This window comes from Coregonus lavaretus, assembly GCF_964263955.1.
Source record: "Coregonus lavaretus genome assembly, contig: HAP1_SCAFFOLD_4997, whole genome shotgun sequence".
In the NCBI taxonomy this organism is placed as follows: Eukaryota; Metazoa; Chordata; class Actinopteri; order Salmoniformes; family Salmonidae; genus Coregonus; species Coregonus lavaretus.
The window spans coordinates 1-16187 of record NW_028161740.1 but is presented as its reverse complement, the minus strand read 5'-3'; the positions used below and the strand labels follow the sequence as shown (position 1 = coordinate 16187).

Sequence of the window (16187 nt, the reverse complement as noted above, 5' to 3'; positions counted from 1 at the left end):
ATAAATGTTTGTAATGATGATATTCTAACAATATATCAGAGAAGGAATTTTGGTTTTGTCTGAAAGGGAAATCATTTGTTGGGAACTACTGAACAATGAAAAAAAAATTACATTTGTCATTTATGCATCAATTCTTGTCAATTGTTCTGCTTTTATAAATGAAAGAAGATCAGAATTGCACTAAAATGTTGTCTTTATTGAGTCAATATAAAGGCTCTTATTTCTCATACGGTACTTCTGATTTGGTGGTCTAATTTACATAAATATATCATTTGAATATGTAGGCTAAACCTGTTATTATGTTGCAGTCTCCACTCCAGTTCCCCCTAGTAGGACTGCTGTGGGTGGTGTCCTGCCCTGTGCTTTACAGTTCCCCCTAGTAGGACTGCTGTGGGTGGTGTCCTGCCCTGTGCTTTACAGTTCCCCCTAGTAGGACTGCTGTGGGTGGTGTCCTGCCCTGTGCTTTATAGTTCCCCCTAGTAGGACTGCTGTGGGTGGTGTCCTGCCCTGTGCTTTACAGTTCCCCCTAGTAGGACTGCTGTGGGTGGTGTCCTGCCCTGTGCTTTACAGTTCCCCCTAGTAGGACTGATGTGGGTGGTGTCCTGCCCTGTGCTTTACAGTTCCCCCTAGTAGGACTGCTGTGGGTGTTGGTGTCCTGCCCTGTGCTTTACAGTTCCCCCTAGTAGGACCACTGTGGGTGGTGTCCTGCCCTGTGCTTTACAGTTCCCCCTAGTAGGACCGCTGTGGGTGTTGGTGTCCTGCCCTGTGCTTTACAGTTCCCCCTAGTAGGACCGCTGTGGGTGGTGTCCTGCCCTGTGCTTTACAGTTCCCCCTAGTAGGACCACTGTGGGTGGTGTCCTGCCCTGTGCTTTACAGTTCCCCCTAGTAGGACCGCTGTGGGTGGTGTCCTGCCCTGTGCTTTACAGTTCCCCCTAGTAGGACCACTGTGGGTGGTGTCCTGCCCTGTGCTTTACAGTTCCCCCTAGTAGGACCACTGTGGGTGGTGTCCTGCCCTGTGCTTTACAGTTCCCCCTAGTAGGACCGCTGTGGGTGGTGTCCTGCCCTGTGCTTTACAGTTCCCCCTAGTAGGACCACTGTGGGTGGTGTCCTGCCCTGTGCTTTACAGTTCCCCCTAGTAGGACCACTGTGGGTGGTGTCCTGCCCTGTGCTTTACAGTTCCCCCTAGTAGGACCGCTGTGGGTGGTGTCCTGCCCTGTGCTTTACACACAACTGTCTGTAACTTTGAGATTAGATCGCTGCGTAACGTCTCTGAGTTAACCGGACATTATTGAGCTTCTCCATTCCTCTGTGGCTTGAGGTACGCTAATCTCTCTAGACAAACGGGTTGTTTCCCATAATGTGCCAATGTTCCGGCTGAACACATCTGTGTGTAATTGAACGTCAGTTTGGCATAGAGGAACTATGTCTTCTGCCTTATCCGCTGGTTGCCCACATCACATCACCCAGACACAAAATAGTAGCTAATAAAGTGGAGATCACTGAGGTTATTTTTAATGAGTGCATTTCACAAGTGGCTAGTTTGCATCAACTACCTTCACTAAAACCAGACTTTTGGTTTCGAATCACAACGTTCTGGCATGTCTGCCTCATAATTTGTTGGGAGAGTTGAAGAGGACCCTCCCAGGAACAATTTGATTTCCCTTTTCGAAGTTACCAAGAGAGTCTAGGGTATGGGTTTATGAGACTACCATCCGCCAATCCAATCCATACAAGACTGACTTTAGATGACTGTCTAGGGCCAGGGTTCCCAAACCTTTTCACTCGAGCCCCCCTTCCAGCATTGGGGAACATCTCGCACCCCACGTCTATTTCTATGGGCACAAACACTGTTTATGACAAACTGTTCACACTCCTCTTGTTGCCAGAGAGAAAATGTTGGATGTTTAAACCTTATTTCCTGCAATTCTACACAGTTTGTCATGTCTAATGTGTATTCATGTGATATTTGAGTGACTCAAACATTACAGCAAAATCTATGGGTAAAAAAAGAACTAGCTAAAAAACGTTAGCTGGCATGGGCTAGTTGAACTGGACATTTCTGTTATAAATAGCTGTCTAAGGTATGCAATGACTGATATGACAAGAAGAAAACTGATGATGCACTACCCAATTTGGAAATTGCACCCTATGCATTCTACTCAAGAGTAAACTGAAAGCCGGACCCGAGCGCCCCCCACCCGCCGACCCCTCCCACAGTTTGGGAACCACTGTTCTAGGGCAACTGCATCCTGAGTGAGAGCCCAAACCAAACCACATACAGTCCTGCTCCTCTATGGAAGTATATTAGTATATCATTCTGTACCCTGCAGTGAAGTAGTTGGAATCCATATTTGCATGTATTTTCTTGAAACCAGGCTACACTGCCTGTTGTTGTCTGATGTCACCTCGTGATTTGACTGGTAAATATGTGTAGCCCCATTAATGACTGGCTAGAGAGCTGCTCTCTACCTTTCTGAGTATTCACTGTTGATGAAAAACATGTTCAATTGCTTTCATTAGCTTTTTCTCTCACTGCCCTGAGTTTAAGACAAGGGTTTAGCTATCTTGGAATTAAGAACATTTCCAAGAACCTTTTTGAGGAATAGCAACTTTGCTTAACTTTCATAAGTATATAGTTAAGAAGACATTTCTTCTTAAGGTTTTGTGAATATGGGCCCTGCTCTCTACCCTTCTGAGTATTCACTGTCTCTGCCCTCCTATGTTAAACGTAGCCTGGTCTTAGATCTGCTGTTCACTATGGTAATGTTGTATTTGCAAGACGGCACAATCAGTTCTGGGACCAGGCTATGTTAGACCTGGGACTCCCTAAAAACACGCCACTTCGATACAGCTGCGACTTTTCGTTAGGAGAATTAGTGCAGCAGGTTAGGAGAAGGGCTAGGGTTAGCAAAAATGCTACGAAAAGTCATTTGTATCTAAGTGGCGTTTTTTTAGGGAGTCACTATTAGACCCGTTTCCTTGAATCGTTTTGAAACAGCGGCATTTCCTTCAGCACTGTTTCCCCCCTCCTACAGGATCTAGAACATAATACTAAACGGCCTATTCCCCTCTACCCCTCATTAGTATTGGTACATTGGGAGCATTAGGAAAAGAAACCCTGTCATGTGTAAATACTGATATTTGATCATTTCGTTGAATATTGATCTGGGAAGTTTCCATTGGAACCCAAGTGGTAGTGAGTGTGTCGGATTGTGTGGGTGCATCCACAGAATAGTAAGCTGACCTATACAGGTGTACGCTGCTCAATGATTTGGAAACCAAATAATGTAATGTAAGGAAGCCAACATCGCAGGGATGTTTTCATCAAACAGAAGAAGTAGGTACTTAGATGGGGAGAGGAATTGGATTTGATTATGTTATCTTATGATGTCTAAAACCTTTTACTAATAACTTTCAGAAGCTTTTATAAGTACATACAGAGTCCCCTTTGTCCTGGGTAGGACATAACGCCACAACAATCTTCTGCTTTGGCCACAGCTTGATGATATACTTATACTTAGGATACACTGAGTGTACAAAACATTAGGAACACCTTCCTAATATTGAGTTGCACCCACTTTTTCCCTCAGAACAGCCTCAATTAGTCGGGGCATGGACTCTGCAAGGTGTCGAAAGCGTTCCACAGGGATGCTGGCACATGTTGACTCCAATGCTTCCCGCAGTTGTGTCAAGTTGGGTGGTGAACCATTCTTGATACACACGGGAAACTGTTGGGCGTGAAAAACCCAGCAGCGTTGCAGTTCTTGACACAACCGGTGCGCCTGACACCTACTACCATACCCCATTCAAAGGCACTTCAATATTTTGTCTTGCCCATTCACCCTCTGAATGGCACACTTACACACATACACAATCCATGTATCAATTGTCTCAAGGCTTAAATATCCTTCTTTAACCTGTCTCCTCCCCTTCATCTATACTGATTGAAGTGGATTCAATAAGTGACATCAATAAGGGATCATAGCTTTCACCTGTTTAGTCTTTGTCATGGAAAGAGCAGGTGTTCTTAATGTTTTGTATACTTAAAAGTGCCAGCAACCATTATATTTGCATTTTAGTCATTTAGCAGATGCTCTTATCCAGAGCGAATTACAGTTAGTGCATTCATCTTAAGAGAGCTAGGTGGGACAACCACATGTCTCAGTCATAGTAAGTTCCGGTACATTTTTCCACAATAAAGTAGCTATCAGCAAAGTCAGTGCTAGTACAAAAAAAATGAAGGGGGGGGGGGATTATTTCAGATACTCAAAGGTGCCAGCGACCACTATTTGCTAAAATAGATTGTGAGGTTGCCTTATGAAATAGGAAGTTGCCAGCTATTGTTTCATCCTCCTAATGTTTAGTGTTACGATTGGGGATAGAGTAAACTGATCCTAGATCTATGGTTAAGGACAACATCAACAGGATATTGCTTCAAGCCTGTCTGTGGTTTCTCAAAGAGAAAGAGAGAGAAGAACGCATACTGAACAAAAATATTAACGCAACATGTAAAGTGTTGGTCCCATGTTTCATGAGCTGAAGTAAAAGATCCCAGAAATGTTCCATACGCACAAAAAGCAATTGGAATGCTGACTGCAGGAATGTCCACCAGAGCTGTTGCCAGAGAATTTAATGTTCATTTCACTACCATAAGCCACCTCCAAAGTCGTTTTAGAGAATTTGGCAGTATGTCCAACCGGCCTCACAACCGCAGACCACGTGTAACCACGCCAGCCCAGGACCTCCTCTTCCGGCTTCTTCACCTGCGGGATCGTCTGAGACCAGCCACTCGGACAGCTGATGAAACTGAGGAGTATTTCTGTCTGCAATAAAGCCCTTTTGTGGAGAAAAACTGGGCCTATGCCCTCCCAGGCCCACCTATGGCTGCGCCCCTTCCCAGTCATGTGAAATCCATAGATTAAGGCCTAATTAATTTATTTCAATTGACTGATTACCTTATATGAACTGTAACTCAGTAAAATCGTTGAAATTGTTGCATGTTGTGTTTATATTTTTGTTCAGTATAAATACCATTCTCAAGTAGATACCATTTCACCCTAGGAGAACAAACCCTGAAACACACCATCAACTATACGTACCTTAGTCTGACTAGAAGTCCATCTGGGCAGTTTGACATGGCCATAATGTCTCTAACAGATGAAGCACGCAGAGCATATTTTGCATTTAGAAAGAGCCAGTATAAATTAACCACCAATTAGAATTTGGCATAAATTATTTGACTCTGTCATGACTCCAATCATTCTATATGGCAGCGAAATTTTGGGGTCCCCTTTACAATTTAAAATATACATGATGGGATTAAAGCCCCACCAACATTTAACACCTGGAAATGTGTTAAAAATAATAATAAGATAAAATAATTCAAACAAAGGAAGACATTAACAATGTACAGACCATAGAGACAGGACACCATAGAGATATCATGGACGTCAGAGAAGAAAGACTATGTAAGCACTGTGGGTCGGGAATGAGCAGCTCTTCCTACTCCACTGCTGCACATATGACTCAACCAGAGGTATTTATCTCCTGAAATTTGAAGAAAGAATTGCAGGATCTCTTGAACTACCTGTTGAGGAGATGTTTTGGGTGGAGAAAACGTAGAGACAGTTGGTTATGTCCTGGCCTATCATAATATAAGAGAGACAATAGCTCACACCATGTCATGCACACGAACCCTTGTTGATTTAATTTCTCAATTGTTGTGTGTTTGTTCAATGTTTTGTGTATTATTTTCTGTATAATTGTTTTTGTTGATATATATATATTATTATTGTTGCTCAAACATATTGTTCATGTGTAATTCCTTATATACATTGCTTTGGCAACAGTGGCAACCACCCATTCATGGCAACAAAGCATTTATTGAATTGAGAGAGAATATGAATATGAATAAAATATTATATAGATAATCTGGCCATTCCTTCAGGCATGATAAGGGGGTGGGGTCAAACACTCAAACACTCAAACAGTACACCAGCCAACGTGCAACATTATCAAATGCCTCTGCCTCATCTAGTTTGCTTTTACATTGCATGTTTGGTGTCAGTACATAAGGATATATTTATGAGGGAGAGAGAGAGTGAGAGCGCGAGAGACAGAGAGAGAGAGAGAGAGGGTCTACGTATATTCATGAGCAGGAAGGGGAAATCTAATTTGTTCCTCTCTCTCTCAAAGTGAATGACCAACGCACTTGTAGTAGGTGATCATATCTGCCTGCAGAGTTAACCAGTGGATATCAGCTCTCCTGTCTATCCTGTGTGTGTACCACCATGCCATCATACACAGTGACGGTGGCTACAGGGAGCCAGTGGTTCGCAGGGACTGATGACTACATATACATCACCCTGGTGGGAACAGAGGGATGCAGTGAGAGGACTTTACTGGACAAACCACTCTACAACGACTTCGAGAGAGGGGCTGTGAGTTGAGTTACAGTGGCTTGTGTGGTTAGGGTTTTGTCTTTCTTTCTCACAGTCAAGAGTTTGTGTTACAGTGAGCTTGAAGGTTTCACAGTGTGTGCATTACTTGAAAGACAGAGGTGATTTTGTTTAGTTTTTTGACAATCATTGGAAATATTGTACCTCTATCAGACTTGAGACTGGAGATTTAAAAACTCTGACTGTGTCATTGTAGAAAGCTTTGATTGTGTTCTCTAGGATGGCTGATTACTAGTTGTGTAGACAATTACATACACTATATATACAAAAGTACGTGGACACCCCTTCAAATTAGTGGATTCAGCTATTTCAGCCACACCCATTGCTGACAGGTGTATTAAATCGAGCACACCGCCATGCAATCTCCATAGACAAACATTGGCAGTAGAATGTCCCGTACTGAAGAGCTCAGTGACTTTCAAATTTGTGCCCTGGTAGAGCTGCCCCGGTCAACTGTATGTGCTGTTATTGTGAAGTGGAAACATCTAGGAGCAACAACGGCTCAGCTGCGAAGTGGTAGGCCACACAAGCTCACAGAAAGGGACCGCCGAGTGCTGCAGTGCGTAGTGCGTAAAAATCGTCTGTCCTCGGTTGCAACACTCACTACCGAGTTCCAAATTGCCTCTGGAAGCAACATCAGCACAATAACTCTTCGTCAGGAGCTTCATAATAATATAATAATATAATATGCCATTTAGCAGACGCTTTTATCCAAAGCGACTTACAGTCATGCGTGCATAAATTTTTGTGTATGGGTGGTCCCGGGGATCAAACCCACTACCTTGGCGTTACAAGCGCCGTGCTCTACCAGCTGAGCTACAGAGGACCACAAAATGGGTTCATGAAATGGGTTTCCATGGCCGAGCACCCGCACACAAGCCTAAGATCACCATGTGCAATGCCAAGCGTCGGCTAGAGTGGTGTAAAGCTCGCCGTCATTGGACTCTGGAGCAGTGGAAACGCATTCTCTGGAGTGATGAATCATACTTCACCATCTGGCAGTCCAACGGACAAATCTGGGATTGGCGGATGCCAGGAGAACGCTACCTGCCCCAATGCATAGTGCCAACTGTAAAGTTTGGTGGAGGAGGAATAATAGTCTGGGGCTGTTATTCATGGTCGGGCTAGGTCCCTGAGTTCCAGTGAAGGGAAATCTTAACTGATTGGCTCAAAAGCATTAAGAAGGAAAGAAATTCCACAAATTAACTTTTAAGAAGGCACACCTGTTAATTGAAATGCATTCCAGGTGACTACCTCATGAAGCTGGTTGAGAGAATGCCACGAGTGTGCAAAGCTGTCATAAAGGCAAAGGGTTGCTATTTGAAGAATGACCCCGTGTAGCTCAGTTGGTAGAGCATGGCATTTGCAATGCCAGGGTTGTGGGTTCGATTCCCACGGGGGGCTAGTATGAAAATGTATGCACTCACTAACTGTAAGTCGCTCTGGATAAGAGCGTCTGCTAAATGACAAAAAAAATAGAAAAAAGAACAAAAGAATCTCAAATATAAAATATATGTTGATTTGTTTAACACCTTTTTGGTTACTACATGATTCCATATGTGTTATTTCATAGTTTTGTTTTGATGTCTTCACTATTATTCTACAATGTAGAAAATAGTAAAAATAAAGAAAAACCCTTGAATGAGTAGGTGTGTCCAAGCTTTTGACTGGTACTGTATATATATAATATATTTGTATCTTACTGTTCCCCGGTGTAAGATCTGCCACAGAATGTGTTGCAGGATCATGCCCAGCCCTATGGGAACCTATGTCATCAGGTCCACACTGCAAGCTGAGAAAAGAGGAACCACTCAGTCAGTCAGTTAGGTTACACATAAGCTTGATGAGCTCTATTCTCTTAAATTGTGCTGCAATATGAGTGAAGGGGAGTAACCCATAGAGATGAAGAGACTACAAGACTGTGATAAGCTCCATTTACACAGTGCTATTTACCTGGTTGTCACTTGGGAATACAATGGATTGAATAATATAAAGCATTTGCTAAGGCGCTCAAATCACTTTACATTGTCTTGTAGAAACTTGCCTTATTCACTACACAGTACAGTACTAGATAAAGGGGGTTACACTTGGGTGCAGGGTGAGCCCTAGAGGCTGTTTCTGTGTATGAGGGTGGTCTAACGGAATCAGATTACCAAATTAATGTATCTGTTCTTTCACTCAAAATAACAACATATGTAGACAAACCAATAGCTGATGAGACCTTATGACCTCATGACCATATGGCCCATACAAACCACTTCAATAAAAAAAGCTTCCCTATCTGATCAAAATTGTCAACTCATTCTGGCATTAAATTCTTCGCCAGTGTCTGAATCTTGTTCACTAGATCCAGCTCTACTCTTTAGTTCAGGATGCAATGGTTGTGTACTTCCTCTATTGCACCAACCGTCAGTGACTCATGAGCTGGTATTAACCTCATGCTGTCTCTATCTGGCTTTGTATCTGGACCCCAGAAAGAGCACCTGGTGCAAAATGAACAGCTATGGGGATCCCAACAAACACAATAAACCTTGTTTGGTATACAGTGCATTCAGAAAGTATTCAGACCCCTTGACTTTTTCCACATTATGTTACATTACAGCCTTATTCTAAAATGTATTAAATTGTTTTTTTCCCCTCATCAGTCTGCACAAAATACCCCATAATGACAAAGCAAAAACAGTTTTTTTTGCAAATGTATAAACAATAAAACACTGAAATATCACATTTACATAAGTATTCAGACCCTTTACTCAGTACTTTGTTGAAGCACCTTTGGCAGCGATTACAGCCTCGAATCTTCTTGGGTAGGATGCTACAAGCTTGGCACACCTGTATTTGGGGAGTTTCTCCCATTCTTCTCTACAGATCCTCTCATGCTCTGTCAGGTTGGATGGGGAGTGTCGCTGCACAGCTATTTTTCAGGTTTCTCCAGAGATGTTCGATCGTGTCCGGGCTCTGTCTGGGCCACTCAAGGACATTCAGAGACTTGTCCCGAAGTCACTCCTGCATTGTCATGGCTGTGTGCTTAGGGTCGTTGTCCTGTTGGAAGGTGAACCTTCACCCCATTCTGAGGTCCTGAGCGCTCTGGAGCAGGTTTTCATCAAGGAACTCTCTGTACTTTGCTCCATTTATCTTTCCCTCGATCCTGACTAGTCTCCCAGTCCCTGCCGCTGAAAAACATCCCCACAGCATGATGCTGCCACCACCATGCTTCACCGTAGGGATGGTGCCAGGTTTCCTCCAGACGTGACGCTTGGCATTTAGGCCAAAGAGTTCAATCTTGGTTTCATCAGACAAGAGAATCTTCTTTCTCATGGTCTGAGAGTCTTTAGGTGTCTTTTGGCAAACTCCAAGCAGGCTGTCATGTGCCTTTTACTGAGGAGTGGCTTCCATCTGGCCACTCTACCATAAAGGCCTGATTGGTGGAGTGCTGCAGAGATGGTTGTCCTTCTGGAAGGTTCTCCCATCTCCACAAAGGAACTCTAGAGCTCTGTCAGAGTGACCATCGGGTTCTTCGTCACCTCCCTGACCAAGGCCCTTCTCCCCCGATTGCTCAGTTTGGCCGGGCGGCCAGCTCTAGGAAGAGTCTTGGTGGTTCCAAACTTCTTCAATTTAAGAATGATGGAGGCCGCTGTGTTCTTGGGGACCTTCAATGCTGCAGAAATTTTTTTGGTACCTTTCCCCAGATCTGTGCCTCGACACAATCCTGTCTCGGATCTCTATGGACAATTCCTTCAACCTCATGGCTTGGTTTTTGCTCTGACATGCACTGTCAACTGTGAGACCTTATATAGACAGGTGTGTTCCTTTCCAAATCATGTCCAATCAATTGAATTTACCACAGGTGGACTCCAATCAAGTTGTAGAAACATCTCAAGGATGATCAATGGAAATAGGACGCACCTGAGCTCAATTTCGAGTCTCATAGCAAAGGGTCTGAATACTTATGTAAATAAGCTATTTCTGTTTTTTATTTTTAATACATTTGTCATTATGGGGTATTGTGTGTAGATTGCTGAGGAAAAATAAATATTTTATCAATGTTAGAATAAGGCTGTAATGTAACAAAATGTGTAAAAGTCAAGGGGTCTGAATACTTTCCGAAGGCACTGTAAGTCATTGATAAAAAACAAAACACTTTACGTAACAATGACAACCTGGTAATGACTATTGTCCGTCCTCAGGTTAGGCTGAATCTGGGTCCAGGAATTGGCCCATTATGTTCACTTTACAGGATGAGAGCAAGCTCAATGTCTCTAAACCTGGTTGTCCGTCCTCAGGTGGACTCGTATGATGTGACGGTGGGGGAGAACCTGGGAGAGATGGAGCTGGTGAAGATAGAGAAGAAGAAGTACTGGGTTCAGGATGACTGGTACTGTAAGTACATCACAGTGAAGACCCCTTCTGGAGACTACATAGAGTTCCCCTGCTTCCGCTGGCTGGTGGACGACAAGGAGGTGGTCCTCAGGGATGGCAAAGGTACCTGTCTGTCTGTCTGTCTGTCGGTTGGTCGATCACATCTTTCTGTCTGACGGTCTGACTGTTGGTCTGTTTGTCTGTCTCTTTGTCTGTCTGTCTATCGGTCTTTCTGTCTGTCTGTCTGTCTGTCTGTCTGTCTGTCTGTCTGTCTGTCTGTCTGTCTGTCTGTCTGTCTATCGGTCTGTCGGTCTGTCTCTCTATCTCTCCCTCTGTCTGTCTGTCTGTCTGTCTGTCTGTCTGTCTGTCTGTCTGTCTGTCTGTCTGTCTGTCTGTCTGTCTGTCTCTCTCTCTCTCTCTCTCTCTGTCTGTCTGTCTGTCTGTCTGTCTGTCTGTCTGTCTGTCTGTCTGTCTGTCTGTCTGTCTGTCTATCGGTCTGTCGGTCTGTCTCTCTATCTCTCTCTCTCTCTGTCTGTCTGTATGTCTATCGGTCTGTTGGTCTCTCTGTCTGTCTGTCTATCGGTCTGTCAGTCTGTCTCTCTCTCTCTCTCTGTCTGTCTGTCTGTCTGTCTGTCTGTCTGTCTGTCTGTCTGTCTGTCTGTCTGTCTGTCTGTCTGTCTGTCTGTCTGTCTGTCTGTCTGTCTATCGGTCTGTCGGTCTGTCTCTCTATCTCTCCCTCTGTCTGTCTGTCTGTCTGTCTGTCTGTCTGTCTGTCTGTCTGTCTGTCTGTCTGTCTGTCTGTCTGTCTGTCTCTCTCTCTCTCTCTCTCTCTCTCTGTCTGTCTGTCTGTCTGTCTGTCTGTCTGTCTGTCTGTCTGTCTGTCTGTCTGTCTATCGGTCTGTCGGTCTGTCTCTCTATCTCTCTCTCTCTCTGTCTGTCTGTATGTCTATCGGTCTGTTGGTCTCTCTGTCTGTCTGTCTATCGGTCTGTCAGTCTGTCTCTCTCTCTCTCTCTGTCTGTCTGTCTGTCTGTCTGTCTGTCTGTCTGTCTGTCTGTCTGTCTGTCTATCGGTCTGTCTCTCTCTCTCTCTCTCTCTCTCTCTCTCTCTCTCTCTCTCTCTCTCTCTCTCTCTCTCTCTCTCTCTGTCTGTCTGTATGTCTATCGGTCTGTTGGTCTCTCTGTCTGTCGGTCTGTCGGTCTGTCTGTCAATAAACTGTCCCCACTCTTTATCTTAAGGAACACAGAAGTCAATCTAAAATCATCCTCCTTAAAGTTTTTCACATTTTTTTAAGCACGGCTGCCAAAGGACGACAAGACCAGACTGGAGAAGCAGCACCGACGTAAAGAGCTGGAGAGCAGACGGAAAACCTACAGGCAAGAGCTGGGTTTATTGTGTAGCACACATCTACATCACAATTATAACATATTGATTATACACCAAGATGCATTAAACAAATACATGTATTCAAAGTATTGAACTAGTCAATGTTTTCTAGTATTCAATGCTCTGACTTTAATATCGTGTAGCCTAACAGTAAAAGACCTGCACACAGTGTTACATACTGTAGTCCTAATTCAGTAGTGCTGCTGAACCTGCTAGTGATTCTGTAATATCCTGCTGTGTATAGATGGAGTGAGTGGCAGCCTGGGTTTCCTATGAGTATAGATTCCAACACACACAAGGAGCTTCCCAGAGACATCCAGTTTGACAGCGAGAAAGGAGTGGACTTCGTTCTTAACTACAGTAAGGCGTAAGTACTGCATCCATTTTACAGGTTCAAACCCTGCTACAACTGTATCCACTCATCACTTTTTACAGTCATAATTTTGCTGCTGCTACTCTGTTCTTTGTTTTACTCCGCATTGATCCTGACGCCTAGTCACTTTACCCTGCCTTCATGTACATATCTACCTCAAATACCTTATTATTATCTATCCTGATGCCTAGTCACTTTACCCTGCCTTCATGTACATATCTACCTCAAATACCTTATTATTATCTATCCTGATGCCTAGTCACTTTACCCTGCCTTCATGTACATATCTACCTCAAATATCTTATTATTATCTATCCTGATGCCTAGTCACTTTACCCTGCCTTCATGTACACATCTACCTCAAATACCTCTTACCTCTACACATTGATCTGGTACTGGTACTCCCTGTATATAGCTCCACATTGATCTGGTACTGGTAGTCCCTGTTTATAGCTCCACATTGATCTGGTACTGGTACTCCCTGTTTATAGCTCCACATTGATCTGGTACTGGTAGTCCCTGTTTATAGCTCCACATTGATCTGGTACTGGTAGTCCCTGTTTATAGCTCCACATTGATCTGGTACTGGTACTCCCTGTTTATAGCTCCACATTGATCTGGTACTGGTACTCCCTGTATATAGCTCCACATTGATCTGGTACTGGTAGTCCCTGTTTATAGCTCCACATTGATCTGGTACTGGTAGTCCCTGTTTATAGCTCCACATTGATCTGGTACTGGTAGTCCCTGTTTATAGCTCCACATTGATCTGGTACTGGTAGTCCCTGTTTATAGCTCCACATTGATCTGGTACTGGTAGTCCCTGTTTATAGCTCCACATTGATCTGGTACTGGTAGTCCCTGTTTATAGCTCCACATTGATCTGGTACTGGTAGTCCCTGTTTATAGCTCCACATTGATCTGGTACTGGTAGTCCCTGTTTATAGCTCCACATTGATCTGGTACTGGTACTCCCTGTTTATAGCTCCACATTGATCTGGTACTGGTACTCCCTGTTTATAGCTCCCTTCTTGTGTATTTTATTTTATTCCTCTTGTGTTACTATTTTATTGTATTCTTTTTTAACTCTGCATCGTTGGGAAGGGCTCGTAAGCAAGTATTTCACGGTAAAGTGTACACCAGTTGTATTCAGCGCATGTGACAAATAACATTTGATTTGATTTGATTTACAACATTGTCCAGCCAGTCTTACACTCAATTTAATTTGTACTCTCCACAGTGCTAAACCTATAGTAGCTACAGGTCCTCTGTAGCTCAGCTGGTAGAGCACGGCGCTTGTAACGCCAAGGTAGTGGGTTCGATCCCCGGGACCACCCATACACAAAAATGTATGCACGCATGACTGTAAGTCGCTTTGGATAAAAGCGTCTGCTAAATGGCATATCATCATCATCATCATCATCATAGTAGACCTCTTTCCAATGTGGAGATTTACACTCGGTTTAATTTGTACTCTCTACGGTGCTTAACCTACAGTAGACCTCTTTCCAATGTGGAGATTTCCATGTAAAAGACCCATGCTTGTCATAATAGGGGATTTTCAGTTTATTGGGGTCAATATTTGTTTATTGCATTGACTGTATGCTCTAAATGTCCGGTTGTCCAGGATGGAGCTGTCATCTAGTGAGGTGTTCCTCAGAATGTTTTTTTGTTGTTGTTCTCAAAGGGACTTCCTTGTTTGAATAAAGGCTAAATGGGAAATAGAAATCATCTGTTGGCTCAGTAGCTGGGTGGGTGGTGAGTAGTATGTGGATGTGACTAAAAGGTAACCTGTTTTAAAGCTCTGTATGAAAGCCTGTGGAACTGGAGAGTTCTTTTATGAGTAACCAGGGACATTTGCATGTATCCTACACATCACCAGGCCTAAACACAAACACATATTGTGTCAAGGAGACAAATACTTTGGTCCATACCTATCAGCGTACTGTATGCTTTTAATATACATTAAGAAATGAGGAAATAAGGAGAATATGGGTGATGATGAGGTCCAACTTTCCTTTGATTGCTTAGGAGGGATAACAACCTTCGAAACGGGTTGTGTGTCTTTGCTCTATAGTTCCTCTGTGTGGTTCTCTGTAGCTCAGTTAGTAGAGCAAGTTGCTTATAATGCGAGGATAGTGGGTTCGATTCCCGGGATCACCCATATGTAAAATGTAAACACACATAACTGTAAGTCGCTTTGGATAAAAGCGTCTACTAGATGGCTTATACAATGAGTGTAGAAAACATTAAAGACACCTGCTCTTTCCATGACATAGCATTCAACTCGTCAGTCTATGATCACTTATTGATGTCACTTGTTAAATCCACTTAAATCAGTGTAGATGATGGGGAGGAGACAGGTTACATGTAAATAATGATTGTTAAGCTTTGAGACAATTAAGACATGGATTGTGTATGCGTGCCATTCAGAGGCTTTCTACACCTTATAGAGTCTTAGAGGAAGTGGCTGGTGTTAGCAGGATGCCGTGTATTTATAGTCCTGAAAAGTGTTGGTGTCACCATGACTAACTGTGTTGCTACTGTATACTGTGGCTTGTTTGTGCAGCTGAATTATTTGTGCAGCTTAATTATTTGTGCAGCTGACTTATTTGTGCAGCTAAATTATTTGTGCAGCTGAATTATTTGAGCAGCTGACTTATTTGTGCAGCTGAATTATTTGAGCAGCTGACTTATTTGTGCAGCTGAATTATTTGTGCAGCTGATTTATCTGTGCAGCTGAATTATTTGTGCAGCTAAATTATTTGTGCAGCTGATTTATTTGTGCAGCTGATTTATTTGTGCAGCTGAATTATTTGTGCAGCTGATTTATTTGTGCAGCTGATTTATTTGTGCAGCTGAATTTGCATTGATAACGTTATCTGCAGAGGGCACAGGGTACAAAGGACTACATGCAGTACGTTATGCTATTAAGACATTGCACAATGCTTGATGTAGCTTTACCAGACTGGTGATGGATATAATTAGATTCAGAGCATGATGACTGACGTACATTGACAGTACCAATGTACCAATGACTAGTAAACATTACTCACCAGGAGGTGAGTAGCAGCATCCTCGGTATCCCAAATGTTGTTGCCAAAGTACTGCACACATATGTGCAACCATATAGCAACCAACGCTGCTAACGGTCTAAAATAAGGTGGATAAGTGTGTAAAGAATGTGTACATAGCTACATCATCAACTCCTGGTTGTCAGTAAGTCAGTGAGTGACATTTCCTGAATTGTCTTGTTTGTTGATCACATTGAAATTGGAAGAAAATAACTCAACATAATCTTAGCTTCGTTCGACCATCCTGACCATCCTGATTACATTCTGTTTCTCTACATGGTCAGGAGGGTGGATTAGGAGTTAGACATCTTTCCCTGCATCTACATGATGTTGTTCTCTCCTCCCCAGCATAGAGAACCTGTGTGTGAACCAGTTCATGCACATGTTCCAGTCCTCCTGGAATGACTTTGCTGACTTTGAGCGAATCTTCGTCAGGATCAAAAACACCATCTCAGGTGTGTGGTCTCTGTTTTCTCCATAGGGTTCCCTTATGTAAGACCGGTACTATACTAGCTGTTTCTGCAATCATAGTTCTCCTC

The 16187-nt window shown here is 43.3% G+C and overlaps 1 protein-coding gene across 1 annotated transcript; it reads left to right on the top strand.

Moving 5' to 3' along the window:
- Window positions 1-6261: 6261 nt before the first annotated feature.
- LOC311120175 (polyunsaturated fatty acid 5-lipoxygenase-like) lies at window positions 6262-16103 on the top strand (the record flags this gene model as incomplete). Its single annotated transcript, XM_084194793.1, has 5 exons — window positions 6262-6440; window positions 10742-10940; window positions 12110-12191; window positions 12446-12568; window positions 15997-16103. Coding segments are annotated over exons 1-5 (661 nt in total), but the record flags the coding sequence as incomplete, so codon positions are not given.
- Window positions 16104-16187: the final 84 nt, after the last annotated feature.